This window comes from Sciurus carolinensis, chromosome 4 (genome assembly GCF_902686445.1).
Source record: "Sciurus carolinensis chromosome 4, mSciCar1.2, whole genome shotgun sequence".
NCBI lineage: Eukaryota > Metazoa > Chordata > Mammalia > Rodentia > Sciuridae > Sciurus > Sciurus carolinensis.
Genome location: NC_062216.1, coordinates 22,122,015 through 22,149,075, shown reverse-complemented (window position 1 = coordinate 22,149,075; position 27,061 = coordinate 22,122,015). Strand labels below are relative to the sequence as shown.

The 27,061-nt window shown below is 34.1% G+C and overlaps 1 protein-coding gene across 1 annotated transcript in view; it reads left to right on the top strand.

The window, feature by feature from the left end:
- The window catches only part of Spock3 (SPARC (osteonectin), cwcv and kazal like domains proteoglycan 3), a 439,938-nt gene that overhangs the window by 222,208 nt on the left and 190,669 nt on the right, over positions 1–27,061 (top strand). The window contains 1 exon segment of the mRNA XM_047551520.1: positions 6,157–6,271. Within this exon segment, the coding sequence (XP_047407476.1) occupies positions 6,157–6,271 (115 nt within the window).

The following is a 27,061-nucleotide window of genomic DNA, read 5'->3' as shown; positions in this document are numbered from 1 at the left end:
TGGGGTCTTGTTCTAAACCGGTTTTTCTGGTCTCCTGGATAGCAGCCATCAGAAATTTTAGCCTGGCATTTTGGTGGACCAACTCCAATAGTTGGAAGTTCCAATTGGCAACAGTTTATATTTTAATGTAAACTTTAGTGAACATGGTTAAAAACCTTTTCAACCATTTTTTTTTTTTCCAAATTTGACAATAAAACATTTGATCAGATTGTTCCGGCTTCCCAAAAACAATTTGGTGGTCCCCTGAGGGGGCCATCTGACCTCAAAATTTGGTCATTCTCTCTCACAGAATTTAGAGAGAGAAAAGACATCACAGTGGGTTCCGTAGTCACTGGCTCTCTTCTGGAATTCCTGGAAATTAGTTAGCATGCACTGGAGGGGAGTACATGACTGACATGAGGGAGACTGACTCATGCTTACACTTAAAGGCAACCAAAAAACAGAAAAGGACAAACAAACACAGAACAGATAAAACACCAAAGACACAGACAAGTGGCCACTCCAGATTCCAGACCAGAAGAACTGAGCAATGTCTTGCCAGCCCCAGACTCAGGAAGTAATGCTGCATCCAGCCTTCCTCAGAGTCCCCAGATGCGGATCTGCCAGAAACAGACTTACCGGTCCCCCAGGGATGCAGAGACAGGTGACTCTCTTCAGAAAATTTAGTTCAGTCCTGGGGCGGGGCTCCACAGACCATGCAGCCTGGGGCTGAGGAACGTCTCTCAGAGGCCTTCCCCTAGGAGCAACGTTGTGGCCTCTCCCCTCCGCAGGAGTTTCCAGGTCAGTGGTGAGCGGTGGTTACCTACCAGGCAGCGAGGATCTCGCTGGGGCCTCCAAATGTTATGGGGTGCAACTTAAGAACAGACCGATCACCACTGAGAAGTCCAAATTTGAGAGTCTTTATTAAACTGGCTAGCTGACTGTCTCACACAATGCCCCAAAAAATGGCTGTTGGGAGAACAGACCCAACCACAGGATTGTAGGGGCTCTTATACCAAAAATCACATCAATCATAAGTGTCTGTTACTGTGATTCAAAATTACAAACTAACATCCATGAGATCATCGACAGAGGGGGAAGTGGGTCAAACTGACCCTTACCTAGGTACAAACTGAAGAATGGTTGCTAACATCCACACAATTACTGTTCACATGGTACATTGGTTAAGAGCAATAGAGGTCAAAGGAGAGCAATTTTCACTACATAGGAGTTGCCATTGTATATTATTAAACATGTCATGCTAAGTAACTGATGATGGGTACAGAGGCGGGGTGTTCCCATGGGAGAAACTTACTTCCTACATAACATGGAGTCTCAGAGCAAACTGGAGTCTGTTTAGTCATTTCCCTTAGAGTCTGGCCTATAACATTCTCATGGAGCCAGATCTGTCAGCCCATCACACTTAGCACATTTGAAGTGCTAGGTTCAGTTCTTACCTCAAAACTAAACAAAAAATTTGCCATCCATGTTTGTTTTTCTGACCTGGTATCTGTGTTTGTGTCTTTAGTCTGATCTTTTCTTACTAACATATCTACTTTCACTCACATTGTTTTCTGCCCTCACCTATCCTTACTGCATTTTCACCATTAGCTGCTCAGCCAGGCCAGACATGTCCTAGTTTATTTAGTCTGGCAGTAAGTGGATGGTTCTAGATGAAAAAAACAAGTATTCTGGCAAGAGTGAGTGAAATCCTATACCACAAATGCAATAAAGCTCAAAGTTTAAATCATAAAGTAATGGTCTGAAATACAGACTGATTTTCTTGAAAAAGTAAAAAAGAAACAAATATAATGTTTAATTCTCTGGGTTACTTAATGTCAATCATAAAAGATTACTAAAACCCAGTGAATTGGTGCATGCCTATAATCCCAGCAACCCAGGAGGCTGAGGCAAGAGAATCACATATTCAAAGCTAACCTCAGAAACTTAGGGAAGTCCTAATCAACTTAGCAAGAACCTATCTCAAAATAAAAAGACCTGGAGATGTGGCTCAGTGGTTAAGTGCCCCTCAGGTCAATCCCTGGCACAAACAAACAAACAACCAAAACCAGATTATTAAAATTTAGGAGGAAGAAAAAAACATGATCATGTGATAGCAAATGCACTGGTTGAAACCTTTCTAGTGGACATTTTACTGGATGCCTGAGAGAAAGCTGGACAGCAAGGTGGGTAGAATAAAAGAAATATGTTAAATTGAGAATGATGAAAGGAACAGGATCGCAATGGAGTGAGGTGATGAAATTATGAGAGTTCTTTTTAAGGCACAAGATTGATCCTGATTCATGGGCTTTGAGCCAAAGAGAATTTGGTTGTGTTATTGTTATGATTTCAAGAGTGAAATTTAAAGCATCTGTATTTACAGAGTGTGATGTTTTGTAGTTTTTAAGCTGCCAACAATGTGAGTTCTACTAAAAAATACAGATGGTTAAATTCACATGCTCAGAAAGTGGTCGTCTCCTTTATATCTGATTTTTCATGTTCACTTTCTACTATTATATTTTACACCTCATGACAAATACTGTTATTCTTTTACTTGATTGTTTATATAGAATTATGTGCAAAACTTTCTCATCAAATTCTTTTCCATGTGTTAAGTTTGTGCTGATAATTTCCTTCTTGCTGTGTAATGTTTGAGTTCTGATTTCTCTTCTTAAGCATATATAATATAAGAAATGGTGTGGAACTTTTAAAAATTATCTAATCTAGATTATAAAGAAATGAAAACTGGAAGAAAACACTAGAATATTAACAAGCTGAATTCAAAGTATAATTACATTCAATAAGCCAAGATTGATTGATTGATTGATTGATTGATCTTTTGTCTTATGGGGATTGAACCTAAGGGCACTAGACCACTGATCTATATCCCAGATGTTTTATTTTTTTTATTTTGAGACAGGATCTTGCTAAATTGCAAATGCTGACCTCAAATTTGTAATCCTTCTGCCCAAGTTTCCTGAGTCACTGAGATTGCAGACATGTACCACCACATCTGGCTTCATGTGATAGTTGTGTATGTAATCTAGTTTTATTGAAAATGAAAATGCGTCTCTTTCAAAATAAAATGTCCTATATTAAGCATTCAAAATCCAGACCAGAACTATAATGTGATATCATCTTACCCATGATGTAATGGTTATTATTAATTAATAACAAATGCTAGAAAAGATGTGGAGAAAAAGGAACTTTTATATACTGTTGGTGAAAATGTAAATTAGCACAAACATTATGGAGAAGACTATGGATGTTACCCAAACTAGATAAAGTAAAACTAGACCTACAATATGATCTGGCTGAATATATATCAAAAGGAAATAAAGTCAGCATATAAGAGAAATACCTACATGTTCATATTTATTGTGGCACTATTTATAAGTCATGGATGAACCAAAGTGCTTTTCAGCAGATGAATGGATGAAATCATGATATATAGATATAATATTATTCACCTATAAGGAAGAATGAAATCTTGTCCTTTATAGCCAAATGGGTGGACTTGAAAGACACTCTGTTAAATGAAATAAGCTAGAGAGACATGGAAAGACAAGTATCCCATGTTCCCTCTCACATGTAGAAGTTAAAAAAAAAAAAGTGATCTGAATATGGAATAGTGGTAACTAGAGGCTGGAAAGGAAGGAGAGGAGGGTGGATAAAGGGAGGCAGGAGATGATCAATGAGCACTTTATTCATCTTTATACATGGATTTAAATTTCACACTAAACCTCATTAACATTTAAGATCAATGCATGTTCATCTAAAAAAAAATTTACAAAAGTGAGCAGATAATTTAGGTATATACAGTAGAGAGGAAGATAATTCTGACAATAAAATTCAGTTTTAAGAAATTTTAAAAAGTAATTTTGATAAATAAAAATAAAGATAGATTAAAGATAACAGCTAATGCGCCTTATAACATGTTTAATGTCTGAATTTTTGTATGGTTTTTCTATGTTGTCCAACAAGAATTCATACAGTTTTCAAGTAAAGTGATTTGATCAAATAATTTTAAATACTTGATAATTTAAACTGATAGTATAATAAAAATATTCTAGCAATTTTAATTTGCATAGTTAAAATACATCCAACATTTTATAAGGAATAAAATATTTTAACTTAATAACTGAGGCTACTTAAAAACTGAGAAAAAATATAATTTATCTAACCATTGCTCATTGAAAAAGCCTTTCTCTGAAATGGAAGCAATTAAAATATTTATGTTCCAAATACATGCAATTAATGTGTTAGATATTCATTATGGTATAATATAATATGTCTATTGATTAATTTGAATCAACTATATGTGAAAAATATGCTTTATTTTAAATTTCAAGCTTATTTGAAATCTTTAAGAATTTTACAGAAAATTCTTTTATATTTTTAAGGTATAGAATGTTTTCATATATATAGTTTATATCTCTATTTTATTGACTTTTTCAATGAACAGAACATAAGCATTTATTTAAATTGTCATTGACGAAATATGGCTAAGATTTATCTGTTTTTGGCGGGGTACACCAGGGATTGAACTCAGGGGCACTCGACTATTGGGTCACATCCCCAGTCCTACTTTGTATTTTATTTAGAGACAGGGTATCACTAAGTTGTTTAGGGCCTCACTTGCTGAGGCTTGCTTTAAATTTGTGATCCTCTTGCCTCAGCCTCTGGAGCTGCTGGGATTACAGGCGTACACCACAGTGCTGGGCTAAGATTTAATATATTTATAAATCTAAACTTAAGTAGGTTGTACACCAGATGTCAGCTTGAGTTTACCTTAGGTTTAAAAACTGAAAATGTTTGGGTCAAATCCACATTCCGATGTCCAGTGGAAAGTCCACAGGCTTCCCAGATACTTTTGTATATTCCAAGAGCATATTGTTCTGGTTACCCTGGCTCCAATTTTCTACATGCACTAAAATTTCTTGTTGGCTGTCTTTCAGCATTTCCTTTTCTATTTTGACATGTACCCAAACTGGACATACTGTATCTTTTCCTTATTTGTACCTACTTTCCTTCTGGCCTTCTTCCAATTGTATCAATAATGATTACCTAAATCAGCACTATTCACAATAGCCAAGAGTTTGAAGCAATTCAAATGCCCATCTACTTCTGAATAAATAAATAAATGTGTTACATCCATGCAATGGAATATTATTCAGCAATATAAAGGACTGAAGCAGTGCTTCATGCTACAGCATCATTAAACCTCAGAAACATTGGTCCATGTCAAAGAAATCAATCATAAAAGGTTGCATATTTTGTGATTCAACTTATATGAAATGTCCAGAATAGGGAAACTACAGAGACAAAAACAAGATTAATCAGTGTCCAGTACTAATCAGGGGGAAGGAAGGGGTGATAAACACAGGACACATTTAGGTTTTCTTAGTGATGAAACTATTTAAAAATTGTGATGTGAGCATTACAATTATGAATATACTGAAAATTATTGTAATTTTTAAATTAATGAGGTGCATAGTAAGTGAGACACATGTCAATAAAGTTTTTAGATCAAAAAATCAACATATCACATAATCTCTGGCAACTACCAAGACAGAATTTACTTAAATAAATAGAATTTCAAATGTTATACAAAAGCAACCTAAACTTGAATGCAACATCTGACTTTTTACCATGATGCACTCATTCAGTCCCCAAGTACAGTTCTAGACTTTACTTGGACAGCCAAAGATTCATCAATGTTTAACATCATCTTTGGGTTTTATCCTTTTTCTGTAACTACTAGTGTCTGTCTAGAGAAATGAGAAGTGTAATGTAATACTCCACTGAAATATAAAGTATTACAGTATATTCTATAGTTTTATTCTTCTCCTTTATTGCTATAATGATAGCAGCAACTACAGAGAGTTATCTTAAAATTCCTGTTCTAGTTACGCATTTTCTGATCATAGTAGTATGTGCATTTTAGTTCCTGAATAGCCCAGATGAGACTAAAGTGCAGTTGTTACCCACTATCTGAGTTATGTGGGTAGAAATAGAAGTATCTCTTAATAGAGGAAAAATGTGAAGGAAATTTACAGTTAAATGCTATAAAATTACTTGATCAAATTATGTTTGATGAGATTGGATACCTCCATTTTACAGAAATTTATTTTAATATTTTCTGAACAATCTCTCAGTCTCTTTCTCTCTTTTCAGCTTTAGATCCAGCTAAAGATCCATGCTTAAAGATGAAATGCAGTCGCCATAAAGTATGCATTACTCAAGATTCTCAGACTGCAGTCTGCATTAGTCACCGGAGACTTTCACACAGGTAAAACTGTTAAATAAAATCCTTCCGAAGGAATAGTACTCCTTGCCATGAATAGTGTCACAGTATAAGTATTGGCCAGTTCCTCCTAATATTTTGTGCAGAATTTTATTGAAACATTTTAAGAAGCTTAGTTAATACAATTTGATGATTTCTTGGGCTAAACATTGTTATTAATCAATATTACTATGCATGCATTATTAGGTAAAGCATATTATATAAAGATTTTATTAAATATTATGCAGGTATTTGTACTTTTTGAATTTTAGGGAACAGTTATAGTTTTGGTACCCTCTAAATATTTTTACTTATGGCTACTCAAACATCTCAGTTTCCCTCAGATATAAATAAGAAGTCAAATTAAAGGGGATATTGTGAACTTGTTGATGTTGATAAAAAGAGAGATGGTAGCCAGATGTGGTGGTGCACATCTGTAATACCAATGAATAGGGAGACTGAGGCAGGAGGGTATCAAGTCTGAGGCCAGCCTCAGCAACTTAGTGAAACCCTATCTCAGATTATAATAAAAGGGTTAAGGATGTAGCTCGCTGATACAGAAACCCTAGGTTCAATCCCTAGTACCAAACAAACAAACAAACAAACAAACAAACAAAAACCCGAAAAATCACAGTGCAGACATTCAGGACCAGGACATTCTTATACACCTTCCTTGGAAAACACTCATAACAGAGAATCCTTTCATCTATTCCCTGATTCTCTGGAGGCTGACACGAAATTCCTAGAGGGGAAGGCAGGATTTTAAATACCTTTCACCACAATCTTCTTGCTTCTGTGAGGTCAGCTCAGCTTTGAGAAGGATCAATATTTTAGAAATAGACTATATAGTTAGGTGCTGAGTCTTTAGGATTGGAACATCCCATAATCAAAAATGAAGTCACCAGGTAATTGACTGAAGCAAACAGGTGCGTTCATTCACATTATTACTTTTAAAGGAACTCTCTTTGAGTGAACACTTTTTGTGATACAGGACCTAGTTCATGTGTTGCATTTAAGTCAAATTAGTGAGGAAATTTTGATATTTGTGTGCATTCTCAGAGAATATTTGAACTTTTTGACTTCTGTAAACTTGCCTATAAATTTCATTATCAAATCATATCAGTAATTAGCCATGTGTAGTGGTGCACTCCTGTAATCCCAAAATTCAGGAGACTGAGGCAGGAAGATCACAAGTTTGAAGTCAGGCCCAGCACAAAAACAAAACAATAAAAAAAAATCAGCAGATGGAGAATAAGAACATTATAGAGAGTAAAAATATAATTAATTTATAGAAAATAGCAAATATTTAAATTTCACTGATATTCATTATTAATTAAACATACACAGACAAGAACACAACACCCTCATTTACCTGTTGAATGGATTAGGAGAAGTGTTTATTCCATGACTTCAAATCTACAGTGGAAAGTGTCAAGTAGATTTGACATATGAATATTAAAAAGATAGTGAGCTTGTGCATGTGTAAGCTAGGGCAAAGAATCATGGCATACTTGTGCAACTGTAGGAACAAGAAAAAGAGGGAAGAGAAATATAACAATAGTTTACAGATGAAAAGTATAAAAGACCCTGGAAATCACATTTAAAGTGAATGTACTATGGGAAGGTATAAAAGGATAAAGAAGAGTCATCAGGAACATACCCCAAATCAATCATGATTTCTAGGTAAGTTTTATAAAGGATTATCAAAAATGTGGGTCAGAAAGTTTTCATTTCCTTAGGATTCTAAAAGAGCTTTTTAATGTTTTAGAATTCCAAAATTTTTAAATATTAGTTTTGGAAGTATGTGGGAAGGGAGTGAAGATTTCAACTTGAGAATTCAATAAGAAGATAGTGTCAAAATGAACTCATGTGTGATTCCTCACCTGAGCTGCAGAGACTCAGTCATTCATTTAATTTCAAAGAAAAAACTGTTTCATCACAAGTTCCAGAAGTTCCCTTAAAAGGTTTGCATCTATACATATTTAATACCTTTGGAACATTTTCATCTGCCACTCTACCCCTCTGGCCTCCTGAACCCAAGTCACAGAGTAGTCAAAGACCTTGCAGTTAATATCATGCCTGTGGTAGAAACTCACTCTTTTTAACTTACTGATCATGGAAACTAGGATCCAAGGTCACAAAGCTAGGTATTTGCAATCTGCATTGACTGAGATCAGACTCTGTATTTATTTACAACTATGCTATCTCATTACTTCTCTAACCTATTGAAGAAAACTTTATAGACAAAAAGAAACTTCCTCATCATGGTAAAGGATATCAGAAACCAATAGTTACAATATTTCTTAGCATATACAGTTGAAGCTTCCTGAGCAGAGAACCTTTAGGAGTGTGGCCTTTGGTATAGTGGTGCAGTAGAGTGGAGGGGGAGACTAATACAATTTAAGTGGGCAGATTTCAAAGTGCCTTATGTAAATGGTATTTATTCCTGTACTATGACTGATAAAGACTATTTAAAAATCTATACTCATAGTCAGGCATGGTAGCACTTGCCTGTATTTCCAGCTACTTGGGAGGCCAAGATCAGAAGATCCCTTGAACACACAGAGTTGGAGACCAGCCTGGGCAACATAGTTAGACCCCTGAATCAAAAAGGAAAAGAAAAAGAAAAATACGTACTCAATATACACTATATTCAATAAATAAATAATTTCAATAAATGGTTTTCAAATGATTGATATTAACATCAATTTTTGATATGCATTATTTGTTTTGAGGGTGTCAACACATAGGGAATGTTTATAATACAGCATTTAGGGAAGAAGAGCTTTGTCAAGCTGTTTGATCAGTAAACAGGTAATATAAATAGAGCTAACCTTTGGAAGTATGCATGTGGGTGTGTGGTATTGAAATCAAAGAAGTAGAGTTGGATAGATAAAATTTGATCATTTATGTGGTTTAGATTAGAAATTGCTATTCTGTAACATTTGTACTTTCCTATCTTGATTTCATAAGGGAAAGGAACTGAACTCACTTATTTCTGTGCGAGTGGGGAATGATGCTTTTCAAGAGACTGTCCTAAGCTCCTCCCCTCAAGACTACGTATGGCACCCATTTCCCATTGCTTTAGAACTTTGAGCCTCTCATCTTATAATGTTCACCTCATCTGTAATCATTGCCTAACATCAGTCTCCTTGAGTTGACTGGAAGTTTCAGGAAGGCAGAGTCTGTGTCTTATTCACTACTATAGACTCAAGTCCCGATACACTTGACTAGTGCATCTTTTCCTGGAGGAGTGTAGGGAAGCACTGCATGATCAACGTATAGTGTTGAAAGCATAGAGAAGTCACTTGATCAATGGAACTGGACAGTCTTAGTTATCTGGGTCTATCACTTCTGTGTGCCTTGTGCACATTTATTCAGAGTGGATTAGGAAGGACATAAGAGCCAATCAACAAATAATTTTAAATAAATTTATTAGAAGATTGAACAAATGCATGATTTACAGGAAAGAAAAACAAAATAGGATATCAACATATCAAATGGTGGGAACATAACAATTGATTTTAAGAAACTGTAAAATATTTGGCTTAAATTTGTAACTAATAGAGATCATCAGTAGATTTTTCCTTCCTGTGCTTTAAATAATAGTAACGTCAGCCAGATACAGTGGCACATGCCTGTAATCCCAGCTGCTTGGGAGACTGAGGCAGGGGATCTCAGCTCCAGAGCCAAGCCTCCTTGATGAGGCCCTAAGCAACTCAGCAAGACCCTGAATTTTATTTAAAGATATAAAAAATGGCTGGGGATGTGGCTCAATGGTTAAGTGACTCTGGTTCAATCTCTGATACCCAAAATTTAAAAATAATAATAATAATAGTGTCTTCCCAAATAAAAGAAATATGCTAGCTTTGACCAATACTCCCAATGTGGAGGATGGTGTGGAGTCATGGTCAAAGAAATGTATTTGGACATTGTCTTCTAATGGGGTTTTATCTGAGCTGCCTTTTTGTGCTAACTTTCTGTTAGCATTACCAATACTAGTTAAAATCAAGTAGCTTTATGAATAATCAGAAAGAACTCCTGCTCATCCAGCTTGCACCATGTTTCTCCACAATGGGGACCTAACCAATTATTTAAATGGTTTAACATAAAGTCCATGGTGGCCGTCCCAGATTTTGAATATGAGCTACTCTTTATGTTGTTACCTTGGAAAAACTTCTGTAGATGCTGATTATTGTGGATTTTTTTGTTCTACTGTTGTGTATTGTGAGCAAGAAACCCAGTGTTTTATGCTCCCTTGCTGCCTACACAGCTGCAGATAAGATAATTAACACTATTTGTAGATCAGTGATTCTGGCACCAATGAATGCTGCTGATATTAAAAGAAAAAGATTTGGCACATTAAAACAAAGTAAAGTTGAAGAAGTTGTTGTAGGGCAAATCTAGTCATGTTAATTTCTGCTGCATTTGCACCAAAGGATGAAAAAGCATCAATAAGTAAATGCTTTTGTTTCCTAAGAAAGCATTACCCAGAAAATGATGAAAATAATTTCAAATGCTACTTATCAAAAATAGGTATCCAAAGCAGGCAAGTCCTAAATCCTTCCATTTTAATTGTGCAGTTTTGGGATTTATAGTTTATAATGACAGTGTTTAAAAGAAGATCTGAACTTCTTTATATGGTTATCAATTGTATGGCTACAGTACTTGCATGTCCATTGTTCTAATGTGGGAACGTTTAAGATGGGAAGATTCAATCTCAAGGCTCAAGTTGTAGGACAGTCCCAAAATGTTTGTTGAACTGAGCTTGAACATAACTATTTTAAAATATTTTTTCTTATATTTAATTTAGCCTGTATGAAATAGGAATGTATTCCTAATTCCCTAGTGGACCTGAAGTCTGGTAGGCCTAAGCAAGAATGAAATCATATTTATTTCACATTTAATGTGTGAAATTCTTTACCAAGTACCTTTAACTGATGTGTCTTTTACATAAACCCTAGTGCTTTTTATTAAATATCATTTGCCCATTTTATAGAAACAGGAACTAAAGCTCTGGAGATTTGGGGTATTTGCCTAACATTAGTTAGATGGTAGACAGGGGAGATTTAAGATTAGGAATCATTTCTATCACCTTTATGTGCACATTTTATTTTTACAATTATAAATGAATTTTAAATATGCATATGAACAGATGTCTATGAAACTTTATAAATAGTTATCCATAAATTTCTTTTATTTAAGACAAAGAGTTTGCCACACTTTTTTAAATGAATTATATTTTTAAATGGTCCTTGTATTTTGGATAGTGAGTTAGTATGGAATGGTTTGATTCCTTTTCCTAAAATACAGATTTTAGCCAACCTTCAATGTCTAGAACTTGTGTCTATATGTACATATGCACACACACAGATGCATATTATACGCAATTAATTTAATCTCATAGGTACCATATTGGATAAGATGGGTTACAATTATCAATCCCTTTCTACCAATGATAAAAGTTAAGATATTGGGTTGGGGATATAGCTCAGTTGGTAGAGTGCTTGCTTTGCAAGCACAAGAACCTGGGTTCAAATCCCCAGCATTGAAAAAACAAAACAAAACAAAAAGTTAAGATATGAAGAATGTACAAATATTTGTTCAAGTGATAAACTTGGACATTCAACCTGGTCATTGTGTTTCTAGAATTTGTATCCTTATTTTGGTCTACTATCTTTTGAAACATATTATTTAACATTTACAAAGTACTGTAGAATTATCAATTCATCTTATCTCACAGCAGTGCTTTCTAAGACTCACAAAATACCTATTGCCTAATATACAGTTTCTCAACATATTCTTAACTCATATTCTTTAATAACTGAACCTATAATTTTTAGCTTCCCCCATTATTCTGACATCCCCCTCAAAGGTATAATCCCAAGTTAATAGGAAATTGCTTGTAAGAAGAAAACTGAATTTATTAGACTATACCTTTTCATTAGCTCAGATGATTTGGTTAAGCTTTTCTCTAGATTTTATACATTACAGAAGAAATCCCTATTTCTCAATTATAAAAATAAGTCATAATACTGACTCAATATGTGAAGTACACAGCACATCTTATTGTCATGATGTATTTCCTCTTCAGTTGAATATCAGGAACCTGTTGACTGAAATCTAGGGTCTTCCACATCACCCTTTCTATCCTGGCCAGGCAGCATTACAGCTTCTCCTGCAGGTGCCCTCCTCTGGCACATAGCAGCCTTATTGCAGCAGAAAAGCTATTCTGTGAGCAATGTTTCACAACACAGGCAGCCTGAGGAGGCTGCCAGCTTTGGTCCAGCCCCAGTCTGCTCTTCTGTGTGATCCCGAATGGGTTACTTTAAAGTTTCTCTGCTTCGGTTTCTTCCTCGTACAGGAGGCATGATAAAAATAGTATCTTCCAATATGTTGTCTTAGGATTAATGTTTTAATATGAAAACCAATTAAAACAGTACGTGATCTACAGTAGGGGCTATTTTAGGGTTCATTATTGTTACTTTTTTTCCTAATGTGTTGTAGAGTTTACGATCATACACTTTGTTAGGATCTGTGCTTCTTTCTTTTGATCTACTGCTATGTTTTGCCCCTTTATTCCCTTGTTCCAGCAAAAAAAAAAAAAAAAAAAAAAAAAAATCCATTTCTAAGAATGATTTTAACATACTGGTTAATGGTCTATAATTTGAAGCTAGGCTGACTGACTTTAAAGTCTGGTTCCATCTCTTGGTAGCAGAATGACTTTTAACAAATCAAACTCTCCAAGACTCATTTTCTTGTTTATAAGATAAAGCTGATAATTATAGTATCTCCCTCTGTTTTTGTTAGAATTAAGCCATAATTTGTGTAAAACACTCTTCAGCATGATAAGTACTCAAAAAACATTAATTATTGTGAAATCTCTGTTCAAGCTTCCCTCACACATCTTCTAGCTCAACGTAGAAGTAAAGAATACAATATCTGTGCACATTGCACATCAGAAGCATTGTATCTACTAGTAGTATTATAATGTACATATTTACTAGCAAAAATTGGATTACTGAGTTGCAGTTGACACTGTATTTGAGAAGACTGGTTGACTCCTCTCATGATTGTAAAAGATGAAATTTAAGACTCTACATGAAGTAAAAGGAGGGATACACTTTTGCTAGTTGAGAATGGACAGCGGGGGACAATATGTGGTGTCTATTTTGAGAAAAAATGTGAAAGACAGCTACTTAAAGAGAAATTGCAAGGACATGGGCATAACGTTGGCCTCCTGAAAATTATTAAGGTTTTTAATTTAAGCAGGTTTGCTGTCCTTAATAATCTAGGTTATAGCTACTACCATTGCCCATACCTGTGTACCCAGATAAGAAGGGATTCAGATCAAAAACTCCAAAATGCAGGAGAGGGATTCCCATGTGCTAATGTCTCCTGGAGTGTGCACTTTTAAGATTGGGTATCAGCAAGTTCTCTCGTATCCTGTCAGAGAACTTTTATTTTCCTGGTGAACCTAGAATCTGGTTGGTTTCTTCCGCTTAGCAGAGAATCACCTTCTGTTGAGTGGAAGGAGGTCCCAGGTCTGAATGGACATCTTTCACTGTTCTGTTTGCCATCTATACTGATTTTGAACTATAAATAAAAGATTTTGATTAATGCTCCCCTGAAGCTCAGGGATAGAGAATCATAGGTTGGCTGCTGTGGCAATTTTCCTGGGCAAGGTTCATGACCAGTGACCAGGTGATGTGGTTAGTGTGCTGCTGTGTCCCTTTTTGGGGGCTCCTCATTTTATGGGTTTGAAGTGAGGGGCTTACATCTGGTGAGGTTGATAATCTTCAGTTTCTGGTGTTTCTAATGTGATTTGGGATGTTCATATGCCCAGGGGTTCCTGGTTAGATACATTGGCAAGAATAAGTTATTTATCAGTGTGCCTTATAGTTGTGTTGGTCAGATGTAATTGTTTACTTGTACAACCAAGGTGTACCAATTATCCACTAACATTTTGCTTAAAATGGAGTAACTCCTGCTTTACAATGTGAATTAACTCAGGGTTAGGCACAGCGAAAAGACCAGTGTTCTATAAATAATGGAGTAACACAGCCTGCTTCCCAGCATCAGAAATGAGAAACCTGAGCTATCATGACACAGAGAACAGAAGAAACAGTTAATGTCATACTATGAACGATGAATGTAAAAATTGCATTTGCATGTAAGCCATTTTCTATGCCATGCAATTCCTGCTTCATGAATGTCTCTTATACAGTAAAGAGTATGAATTAGAATAAAAATACAAGAAAGGAAAATTCAAAAATTGCTTGATGAATAGAGTTGAGTGGAGACCTTTGGAGAGAGGAAAAATTGGATGACTAATGAAAAAGGGTGCATTTAAAGAAATATATTACATGAACTTTAATATCTCTTAGCAAAGAATCTTTAAGAGATAAAGATTATAATACTCATAGTTCAATTGCATCACTTATGTTTATGAATTATAGAAAGAGACCTAATTATACAGGTTAAATAGGTACTTTTTACATGGAAAGAAATATCCTATCCTTTTGTCTGTAAGAAAATTAAAATGAACTGCCTTTTATGAATGATGATCACTAGATTTTTCTAAATAGAATCCATGTCTATTTGGTTTTAATTTATTATTTTAAAGGAATTGAGACAAAACATAATTGTTAAATAGATGATATAAAAGGATAAGAAAATGCTATTTACAGTGTCATAAGTGATGATTTTTAAATTTTTCATTCTTTTAAAAATGTGAACTCATGAAAATAACAGGTTGATAAGATATGAACCCCATATGGTAGAAAAGAGAATAAATATGACATTCATTCCTAGACCGTTTACTTTCACTCCTACTCTTCCAGAAAATTTCTATACACACACAAACACACACACACACACACACATGCTCACACACTCACACACACACTCTTGCTCCATTCCTCACATTCACACAAGCATATTGACATACAAATAGGGACATTTTATATATGCTATTGTCCTTTATTTAGGTAATAATATATTTTGCATATTTGCATTTTCTTTCACTCAATTAAATTACTATAAAAATTAGTTACTAGACCATAATTTATATAACTTATAGCATTTCTGATAGGCATTAATTTTAGTTCAAGTTTTTCTTGCAGTGCTACATACACACTCTTCAGCATTTATCTTTGTTAATAAATAATCCTTTGTAAATAAATATGTATAGGTATGTGTGTCTTTAATAATGAAGACCATGTAGATAGTACTAATGGTTTGATACTAGCCACTATGTCAAGAAGTAATATGGTGGATCATGGCAAAACATATTGGGCTATTATAGAATTTTTACTATACCTATAACTTTTTTTGGAGATGTAGCATTTTTTTTCTATAGATAAGAGGATATGATAAACACCAGATAAGATATGTAAACTGGATGTTGTGGCATATCCCTGTAATCCCAGTGGCTTGGGAGGCTGAGGCAAGAAGATCATGAGTTCAAAGACAGCCTCAGCAACTTAGTGAAATCCTAAGCAATTTAGTGAGACCCTGTCTCAAAATGAAATATTTTTTAAAAAGGGCTGGGAATATGGATTAGTGGTTAAGCACCCCTGGGTTTAATCTCTGGTACAAAAAAAAAAAAAAAAGAATATTTTATAACAGGCCCAAATAGTGAAAAGAACTGCTAGATCTTCAAGCTGCAATGAAATGTGAAAATTTTACTTATTTTCACCGATTTTTTAGGGGTGGCATCCATTATTTTGCAAGGCATTTGGTTTTTGATGGATAGGTCCCATGATGAACCCATTCAGTGTACAACATTTTCTGGGTTTTGGTAATCTCTTCATCAAATGAGTATTTCTTATTCTTTTTTCTCCATGTAAGAAATTGTATATCTTAGCATTTTAGAGAGGTTAATATTTGTCATTCTTAATACTATGGTTTCCAACAATCATTTGTAATGGTCATTGTTATGAATTCAGCTAATGAATTCATTTCATTTTAATCTTGACATTTTAAATATTAAACCTAAACTTTCTGTTACTGAATTTTATTAAAGAATCCAATATTTGGGGAAAATTACAGCTGAATTCCTGCTAACATGTATTGGCAGAGAGACAAAAATATTTCTGGGTAATGGACATTAAGGATTGGAGCATATTAATTTTTAAGTTTTATAGAAAGCCTTTGTTCTTACAGTTGTCTAATAGAGATAAATAATTAGGAAACATAGAGTCATGCGCTGCTCTCTTTTAGTCTGAATAATGTTTCTTCTTTCCTGCTCTATCTTATTTCCTTTAGATTTTCTTTTTTTTATGAATAAGAGGAGTTTTATTTAGCTTATACTATGGAGGTTCAGTGGCATGCTGCCTCTGTCAGCTTAGTTCTGGTAAGGACCTCATGGCTGATGGCAGATGGCAGAGGAAAGATCACATCTCCACCCGAGAGTACAGAGAGAGATGGGTGCCCCACAGTCCCTTAGGAGGGCATGTCCACGTTGACCTAAGGACCAGTATGACCACCCTGGACACCAAACCTCCCATCACAGTGGCGAATACTCAAAACACACCTGAAACATAGCAACAGATAGAACAAGTGGGAAGTTTATATTCAACCTTATGATTTTTAAACAATAATTAAGGATTAATTCATATTATTATCCATGCTAGTCAAGCATACTTGAGAAGTTTTTCACTATTTTCCATCAGATCCTTGGGAAGCATAGCAAATGATAACAATTGTCTGGCAAATACTCCTAGTATATATGTAGTGAAAAACAGACTTCACCCAAATGTATCATATATGTAAATTCTCCATAAACTGTCTGAAAACAATATTTATCCTATCAAAAGTAAGGATTAAGGAGATTAACAAAAGGACTTGAATGACTGAAAACTAAAAATACTTTAAAAATGTTTTTATGTTGAGTCTATTTATTTCCAAAATATGAAGTTCAATATACTTCCTGTTTATTCACACACGATTTTGAATATGTAACTTACACTTGTTGACTTTAATCCATGTGTAAATCAGCTGGTCATAGACCAAAGGATTCTGTCTTCCTATCTGCAGGGTGAACTGCTGGGAAGTGCCTGTCAGGGCTGCTACTACAGCTTCCTACAGTTCTTCCTATTACCCTTACATCTTTATGAGGTCATGTGGACAGTTCTTACATGTCAAACCAGAATAGAGATAATATTGGTCACTTCAGAGTCCAGATGGTTAAGAAATGTATGTGGCTCCTTCCTCTCATTTTCTACCTATGGTCTAATAAATGGAAGCAAATCATTCTGAGGCCCTAAGGAATGGTATAACTAGAGCTAAAAGAAACTTGGTTACTAGAATTACCATGTAAAAGGTCATCTAAGAAACAGCATCAGTGGCCTATTGCATGAAGGAAAAATGTGTTTCTGTTATAATAAGACACTGAAATTTTAAGATATGCAACAGCAGCCTGCATTATTCCAATTAGTAAAGTCTATTTGAGATTCACTATCAAAAAATTCAGGGTTAAAAAAATTCAGAATCACATTAATCATGGAAAAACCATGGAGGTATGGAATGGAGGTTTAGTAGTTAATTCATCAAGTTTTACATTGGTTAAAAAAGGCAGGACAAAGTAGTTGAGAGAACTTATCTACTGGGGACACAATCTGGGCATGATATAACATTTTCTACCACTGACATTTTAGGATGTGATATGCACCAACAATTGAATACATTTATTCCACAAAGTAGGCACGTTTTTTACTCTCACAGATAAAATAGTAGCACATAAGATTAAGAACCATTACTTGGAGTTTCCAAATGATTATAAAAAATTACTTCAAATTATGGAGGCTTACAAATTTATATAAGTTGTGCCTGTCTTCTAGAGGTTTATGTTAATAACGGTATGTAAAGTGTATTAATTTAGACTTTCAGTACATGATATAGTTCAAAACACACAATTATTTATGATGGTTATACATCAGGGACAGATACAAATAATACGTTTCAGGGATCGAGTTTATGTTCCATCATTTGTCTAGGTTATTTTTTTTCTTGTTTTTGCATTAGGTTAACTGACATATATAGGATTTAGTGTGACTACACTCTGGAAAGTTCTTTGAGATAATTTAACTCAGTCACATATTTCTAAATATAAGGCAATGATTGTTATGATTTGACAATGAGGAGGAGGTTAAATTAGGTTAAGAACCATGGGAATAGCAATATCTAAATACTTACTGCTCATACTTAGAAACTTGTAGGCACTTTACATGTATTATTTTTTTGGTAGATATTATCATTATTCTCATTTAACAAATCAAAACATACATTGAAACTCAGTTAAAATATCTTCTCTTTTCCTTTGATCTCCTTCTAATTCATATTGGGTAATTCTACTGCTATGTGCAATTCAAAAGATAACACAAGTATTACATGAACTTGAAGTGAACCAGAAATTGAACTTAGGTCCTTTGGATTTTAAAATCCACAACTATTTGCCACCTCAGCTATTTGTCTGGTCATAGACTTGTCTGGAATCATTCAGCTCTCTATATTCGTTAATGCATTTGAGACTAAAATCCAGGTCTTCTCTACCCCAGATGTTGTTAGTGAGGACCTATGTGGCTGTAAGAATGGATGTCAATACAGATGAATGGTCTCTTACTCTTGGCTACTGCATTCAGACTTGCTGGTGATTGTTTTGTCTTCCCAAGTCAGCCTTTATCTGTATTTCTACAAACCACTGCTATAAAACTCTTTATTCTTGTTAAGCTTCATAAATTATCACCTTCCTTTTTGTTCTCATCAGATGAACTCACTTGTGTGTTCACAAAGAAAATAGAAACCATCAAGTTGAATCCCCTCTGACATTCTGCTTACTAATTTACAGAGACATCAGTTACAGAGATGAAACATGAAAACAAATCAGTGTTCAAATTATTATTGCTGTTGTTATTTTTAATATTATCATTATCATTATCATCATCAAACTTCATTATTCTTTCCTCTGTATATCTAAACCTCAATTTCTATTCTAGACCCTATACCTATCATTTCCTCTCTTGCTCAAATAATTATTGCCTTATATAGAATATGCAATCTTTCTGCTAGCTCATTGCTTAAAGTTTATAAACAAATTTAAATTTCTAAAATATCTTCTGTTTTCCTTTGGTCTTCTTCTAATTAACTCCTATTGGGTAATTCTATTGCTATTATGAGGAAATCTCTTTAAAGATTTTTTTTTGCCTCTTATTTGCTTTACTACACATTGTAAAAATTGCCTTCACATTAGGTAGTATTTCTGTAAATAGAAACTTTGACTTACCTGATTTGAACTTCTTATCTTGCAAGTTTTATGCAGCTAAAGTAGTAAAAAAACACTTTTCTAAGGGTATTTTGGAACTTCAGTGCTGTTAAGTTCATTGTGTATGCTTTTGTTCTTATTCAAGCTTTCTACTATATTATTTTATTCATAATCCACTCATTATTAAACACATATTGAAAACCTATCATAAGCCAATCTCTGATAGGCAAGCAGATTACAGTGTTATATGGTCAAAGAAAGCTTCTAATCTTGTTATTTTCACCAGTTGAAGTGGAAGAGGTACAATAAATAAATGAATAACCATGGTATAATTTAATATAGTTTTACAGTTGAGGTGAGTATAAGGCTGAATAAGACAGAGTAGCAGAGGGGCTAAGGAAGACTTTTCCTAATAGATGATATTGGAGATATAACCTAAATGAAAAGAAGTGAATCATTTTCAAATATCAGGGAAGATTGATCCAAAGACAGAGAGCAGAAGGAAACTGCAGAAGCAAACTTGCAATATGTCTATGAAATAGCACAATAGCATTGTGTAGAAAGGAGTTAAGATACCAGATCTGAAGAGAGGGTGGTTATCAGATGCGATAAAGCAGGAAGTCACATAAGGGTTTTGGGTTTTATGCCATGGGTAATGGTTGAACTATGGGAGACCCTTAACCATGAGAAGAATAAAAAATAGCTTCCTTTCCAAAAGATCACTGCAGATGCTGAGGAGCAAGTAAGAAAGTCTCTGTCCAGGCACTTAAGAAGGCAGGTATAGTGTCTCTCTGGGAAGATGCTCACAGTACAGAGGGAATGGTGAGAGATGGTACTGTATAGAATGTGCGTGGAAAGAGAAAATTAATAGACTTGTTGATAAGCTGGGTATATTATTTAGAAGTGTGTGTGTATGTGTGTGTGTGTGTGTGTGTGTAAGATAGTTGTGAATCTGTGACAAATAATTACAGACAGTACTATATGTGTTGCTAGTAAACTCAACAGAATATTGTTACATCATCCCAAATACATTTTGTTGCTTTTCTTTTGGGGATTGGGATCTCTTTAATTGCTGCCTTAGTTTCTTAACCAGTTATTCTTAAGATCTTTATTCATGAGTCATAAATACTTCTTGGAAGCATTAGAATTTAATTGTGGGAAGGTGCAGGTTTCTAATCCAGTTGCCGTGGGTAGGCTGTGGGGCACTGTTACTGGGCTTCTGCAACAGAGTTCCTCTGTAACCAGGACACTTGATGTTGAGTTTGGGTGTCCCACCACAGTCACATGGAATGTAGACAGGACAGTTCCTCCAACTAGGAAAAGAGACACTATCAGAAGAATCTGCATGCCAGGATGGCATGGAGTGGGTAACTGTCCAATATCTTCACTCTGAGCAAGAGATTTTGTGGGAAACATGACCAAAAAGAAATGCTTGAACAAATAAAGAAAGGTGAAAATTTAACTTTGAGATGTCAAATTTTGACTTTGTAACTTTTCACCTTGATTTGAACCAGTGAGGATCAATAGGAAAATTAGTTTTATAAACCCGGAAAATTTTAAATTTTGAAGTTCATTTTGCAAATTCTCTACATGATTCAAAATTCCATATATTTTGATAAAAGAGAAAAGGTATGTTAAGCACTTAGAGTTTAGATAAAGAAAATCTAATGGCAACCTATCCCTTATCTATTCCTTTTGTATGGATGTACTAATCTTAAATGGAAATTTTGATATTCTTGTGTTTGTTAGATTATAATTTTCCATTAAGATATATGAAATAATTCTTTTTCTCATTTAGTTTCATATAATAGAATAACCATCATTCAAGATTTGGTCTTTCTATATTTTAATGTGAAAATAAAATCATCTATTATATCTTATCATGTAATTTTAGTACAGAATGCCAGTAAATGTGGTGTATTATGCTTATTTTTAGACCATGTTAAAATTTTATAGTATTGTAGAATAGTTTCCAAGGCTTATGATTATTGCAAGTGTATTTCCATGTATTAAATTCAAATTCTGAACACAGCATTGAGTTCCTGAATACTTTCTAAAAACAGAAAAATGAGTGAAATTTAAACGTTTTCTGAAAGCAGTGTTTCTTTAAAAGAAGACAAAAATACTAGAAAGTATTATTCTATTTTAATAAAATGGGTTGATAAAAATACAAGTTGACACTGTAGCCTCCCAAGTATGCAAAATAACACACCTAGAACATTTGACCTGCATCCTCTCACATGCCCAGGTTATGTTAAATCATAGCAAATGGATGATTTTTGCTATCATCTTGATAGGAATTTCCTACCTAATTTTGTGTCAATGTTGAATTATTATTATGAGGAATTTCTTACATTCTTGGTTTCAAAGAATTTAAAACTACTCTGTGAGAAAATAGGTTGGAATTTAAGTCAATTTTCTTCCCAGATTCAGTAGTGATTCAAAGATATAATAAATATAAAGAATAATAATATTGTCAAGTTTAAAGAGTAAAATGTCCTAGACACTTCCTCTGGAAGTGAATATATGTGCATGTATGTATATATGCATATATATGTGTGTGTGTGTATATACATATATATTCTAACATTGTATCTATCTATCTATCTATCTATCTATCTATCTATCTATCTATCATCTATCTATGTGTGCTGGGGAGCAAACCCATCGTCTCATGCATGCTAAGCAAGTGTTTGATCTCTGATCTACATTGCTAGGCCAAAAGCATGTTACTTTTTAAAAATGTGAACAATGCTTAGGCTGTATTCTGACTGGCTCCTACATAACAATCATCTGTTTTCCCCCAAACTATATTCACTTCAGTTCTAAAGATCACATAATGATTTAAACTTGATTATTAAACACAAAATTAAAAAATTATTTTTATAAAACAAAATTATTAGAAAGGAAATCCTTCATTTTTAATGAAACTTTTAAAAAGGATCCTCCTATGTACATTTCATGATAGGGTACTATTATGTACATTTTATGATCTATGTCAATCATGTAGAAATGACAACATTGTTGCTAATAGGCAAAAAAGGAAGAAGTTACACATTGTGTACCATCTTAGAATAGAGGGTCATCTGCTTGCTTTGGGACCCTTTTATACTGTTTCCTTTCCTTCAGTTTCTGCTATTGTAATATCAGAAATCTCTCCTTCATATTGAGTTAAGTCTATGTCTGCAACATCCATTCTGTTGATCCTTATAACAAACTAACAAAATTTTAAAGAATGATGTCTATCCACAAACAAATAAAAAGTAACTTAGTAACAAATTTATATAAAGTGTTATGCATTACAAATTCAATAGTGATGTCTTACCAATTGAGAAACTGATGAATTTGTTCAGCTGCAAGAGAGATAGAAACAGGCTGGGAACTAACTACACAGTTTATCAAATTATATATTTAATGTTTTCTCATTTAGAATTCTAGAGCTGGAGGAATTGATATCAGAGGGTTGTGAAAGTAGTTATTTTATAAAAAGATTTTTTTATTAATTTTTTGTATATGTTCATTAGTTGGCATGGAGTGGAAATACTGCTTTGAGATAATCTTTACTTGCATCTATTAAAAAGTACTGTGTTTTTCGGTTGTTTTCAATGTTAAAATCCTGGTAACCAATCCCCTCAGATTTTAATAGTTTCTGAGAAACCATACAAACTATTTCAATAGTAAATTATCAAGAGAAAAGTTAATAAATTAACAAAAAGTTCCATTTTTCTAGGTAAAGTACAGCTGCTTCTGTTTATTTGAATTATCATTTTTTAAACATAATTTCTGAAGAATGATTATTAAATTGCTGAAAGGAGATACCATTTTTTAGATTTTCTATAACTTTCCTTAAAGAAACCACCACTACATATCCTTGTATTTTCTTCCTCTTGTCTATTATATTTAAGTAAATGAAGAAAAAGATTTCCAACTTAGTGCATATTTATTAAGCACAAGCTACACGTGAAACATGTTGTTAGTCACTGTGGGAAATCAGCATTAATAATGAAATGTGCCATCATCTTGATTTTCAAGCAGCATTAATTCAGTAGAGATATAACTATATAATTCTACAATGAAAAAAATATGCATTTGGATAAATGTAAAATATTGTGAAAAAATAAATTATATATTTTAGTTTCATAAACCTCTGTACTATTACATATCAGAACAAAATAGGATTAAAAGTAGAAACTGGCAGGAATGAAAATAGGGTTCATTAAAATTATCTCTTTTTATATTAGAGCACCACTAAATTTTATTCTTTTGGGTATGCATTCAATACTACATGGAAAAAAAAAACCTGAAATTTCATAATTACATTATGAAAATACAATTCATTTTATGTGTTTGTACAACCTGCCTTACAAGAGCTTCATTTATTCACATTGGACAGTTACCTCAGAAAAGAGCTTTAGGAAGAGGGCTTAACCAATCACAGATATTCCCATTTACCTTTTTCTAAAATTTACTACTATCCTAATTCTTGAGAATGCATTATTTGAGTATAAATATGGGCTCTCTAAGTACATAACCATCAAGAAAAATTTAAAATAAATTTGGTTTTGGTTTCATATATTATATTTCTACTAGATTTAATCTTGTCCACTTAGTGACTCAAGCATATTTTTCTTTCAGAGGGCATATGGGAATATAAACATAGTAGAAAGGTTCAAGCTGCTTTTTCTGCAATTAGTAAAATTCAGAATTGATTTAAAATCATATATGTGGACAAACTAAAGTATTAATTTTACCTAATGGGGTTAATGTTGAATAGTGTTTTTATTATTATGTGGGATTGCAAAAATGTGTTTTGATTTTTCCACCTAAAAGTCACAAGAAATATAGACACCAAATCACCAAATGTGATGGAATATTATCAGTGAACTTTGTATTGATGGCATGGAATATATTCTATGACAGTAAGCTGTCAGTTGACATGACTGAGCAACTTGTTGATGATAGCAATAGAGGAAGGCTAAAGAAAATATTTCTGTATCTCTTCGTTTAGCAATTCTTTACTATCTGCAATATGCCAGATATTCTAGGCATGCCCAGATACATCAGGATACATCAGTGAATAAAACAGTCACACATATTGCTCTCATGGAGACTAAAGTCTAGTATGATTTTTTTTAAAGTGAATAGTAGATGTGTCAACACAGTGTGAGCTCACTGTTGGAAAGTTTATCATCAAGATGAACCTGGAATGAGTTCAAATTCATAAGCGTTGTCAGACCTCTTTGAACCTACCATATCAAGGCATGGAAATAGAAGATGAAATGGAAGTTGTCAGACAAAGCATAGGGAGAAGTGTCTGAGGCAAAGAAAAAATGCATAAAAGGAAAAGTTGTGACAGTTTTGAGGCGCTAAAGAGGGGAGGAACAGAAATCCAGAGCTCCATTTTGGACATGTTAAATGTAAAAGACCCAGGAGATAGCCAGAGATATGGGAAAGAAGGGGGAGCTTGCAATTATCAGAGAAGTTTAGTCAGAGATAGATTTCAACCCACGAGTGGTTTTAAAATTCATGGAAATAGATGAGAGCGTGTGAGGAGATGCTGAAAACAAAGAGGAAAAGAATATATCTTTAGGAAATTCCAAGTCTTCTGAGATAGACAATCGAGAAGATCCTACAATAGAGGCAGAAGAATATGGTAGAAAGAAAATCAGAAGGCTCTGGTATCACAGGTATCAAAAGAGAAACTGTAAGGTCAAGGGAATATTTGCTTTTCCATTGTGCAGAGAGCTTAAGCAGGATGGTTTTAGGAAAATAACTACTGAATTTAACAATGTTGGATTGTAATTCAGAGCAGCATAAATGAAAAAGTGAAGGGAAAATATAAATTTAGAATTTATTTTCCAGGGAAAAAACAATGGAATATTCCATTAAAGATTAAGGGATTTCTCAACGTTTTTGTTTCATTTTAGGGTAGGAGCTTATCACCACAGATTGCTTGGTTTTGATGGGAAGTTCAATAAAACAAGAGAGATTTGTGCTGCAGGAGAAAAAGAATCAAAGCCTTTAAGATAAGGAAAAGAGAGGGATCCCACATACATGTCGGGGAAGGGGAGCTTATTCTGCAGTCAGAAAAGAGGCACCTTTTCAGTCTTATCAGAAATAAAACAGAAAATAGGTGTGGAATGCATTTGGACCCACAGATGTGAAATTGTGAAAGAGACTTTTTTCCCCTAACACCTTCTATTTCCCAAAGGCAATATAAGTAGATCATCAAAGTTCTTGGAAAACAGTAGTTTAAAAAACAGAGTAATCATGATTGTTCATATTGTTTTTTGAATAAGGATACATTCATGTGTTTAAAGTTCGAAATACACTAAGGTCTATGCAGGGAGAATGAGCTCTCCCAACGTGTCCCAAGTGACTTAATTCCCTTTCCTAGAAGCAAATTGTATTTTCAATATCTTTTGCATACTTCTGAAAAGATTTTAAAATTTTCCTTTTCCTTTTAATTTCCCATTGTCCTCACATTGTGCACATGTGTTTTTCATGCGTATCTTCTCAGGAACATATTATTGAGATCATTTTTAGTAATCAGAGTTTTCTTCCTCTCCACCCTCTTCCTCTTCTTCCTCCTCCTCCATCCTCACAGCTACATTGTATTCTTTATTGTTGTTTTAATCTGTTTATATAGGTGATAATTGGTACACAGTGCATCTTTCCTAGCCAAGTACATGCTGTATATGTAATAAATATTGGTCTCCTTCCTTTTTTGCCTGTATTTTGAAGGTATTAGGACTCTGGCCCCCAACAAGAAATACTAAATAAATGTTCATTGTTGTTTGTCCAGCTCTGGGCTTTAACTTTTGTTCTAATAGCTGACATCTTATGCCATTTCCCAAATTGAGTATTGTCCCAGATCTTTTAGCTCTCCCCCTATTTGACTTGTAAGGCTTTTTTGTTTCTGTATTATCCTTTCCTTGACTTAGAGGGCACCTCTGCTTTTCCTTTCTCAGTCTTAGTCTTAGGCAAGACTTCTGGGTTGAGATATAAGCCTCAGGAATCCCAACGACTAACTTAAAAAGTAAAACAAAAAACGCACTGGGGAATGAAGTAAGGTTTTTGGAATGTAGGAGCTCAGCTATCTTCATATGTGATATATGACCATTCCTGATATTTCTAATCTGGTTCTTGGTCCAGCATTAGTTAAATCCTTCTTATGATATACTTCATGGTAGACTAAATCTAAATCCCTGGATCAATATCTGCTTCCTCTTTAACAGAAGATTCACCCTTTGTTTCAAAAAAGTCAATGGAGACTTTTAAACAGATCTGTAGCAATAGCTTTGAATCATGGCTAGACTTGAGTCAAATGCTTGTGCTACTAATAGGAATCTAAAATCTTTGTGTATATGCATTTGCAGTATTGCCAAGAGAGAGAAATTGATGTAATGCTACACTGATTCAATTCTGTTTTACATCCTTCTTCTCAAAAGAGTAGAGCTTTGGCAGTTTTCCCAACTACTGGAGGATTTCCAGAGGAAAAGTCAGTGGCTCTCAGATTCTGGCTTCACTAT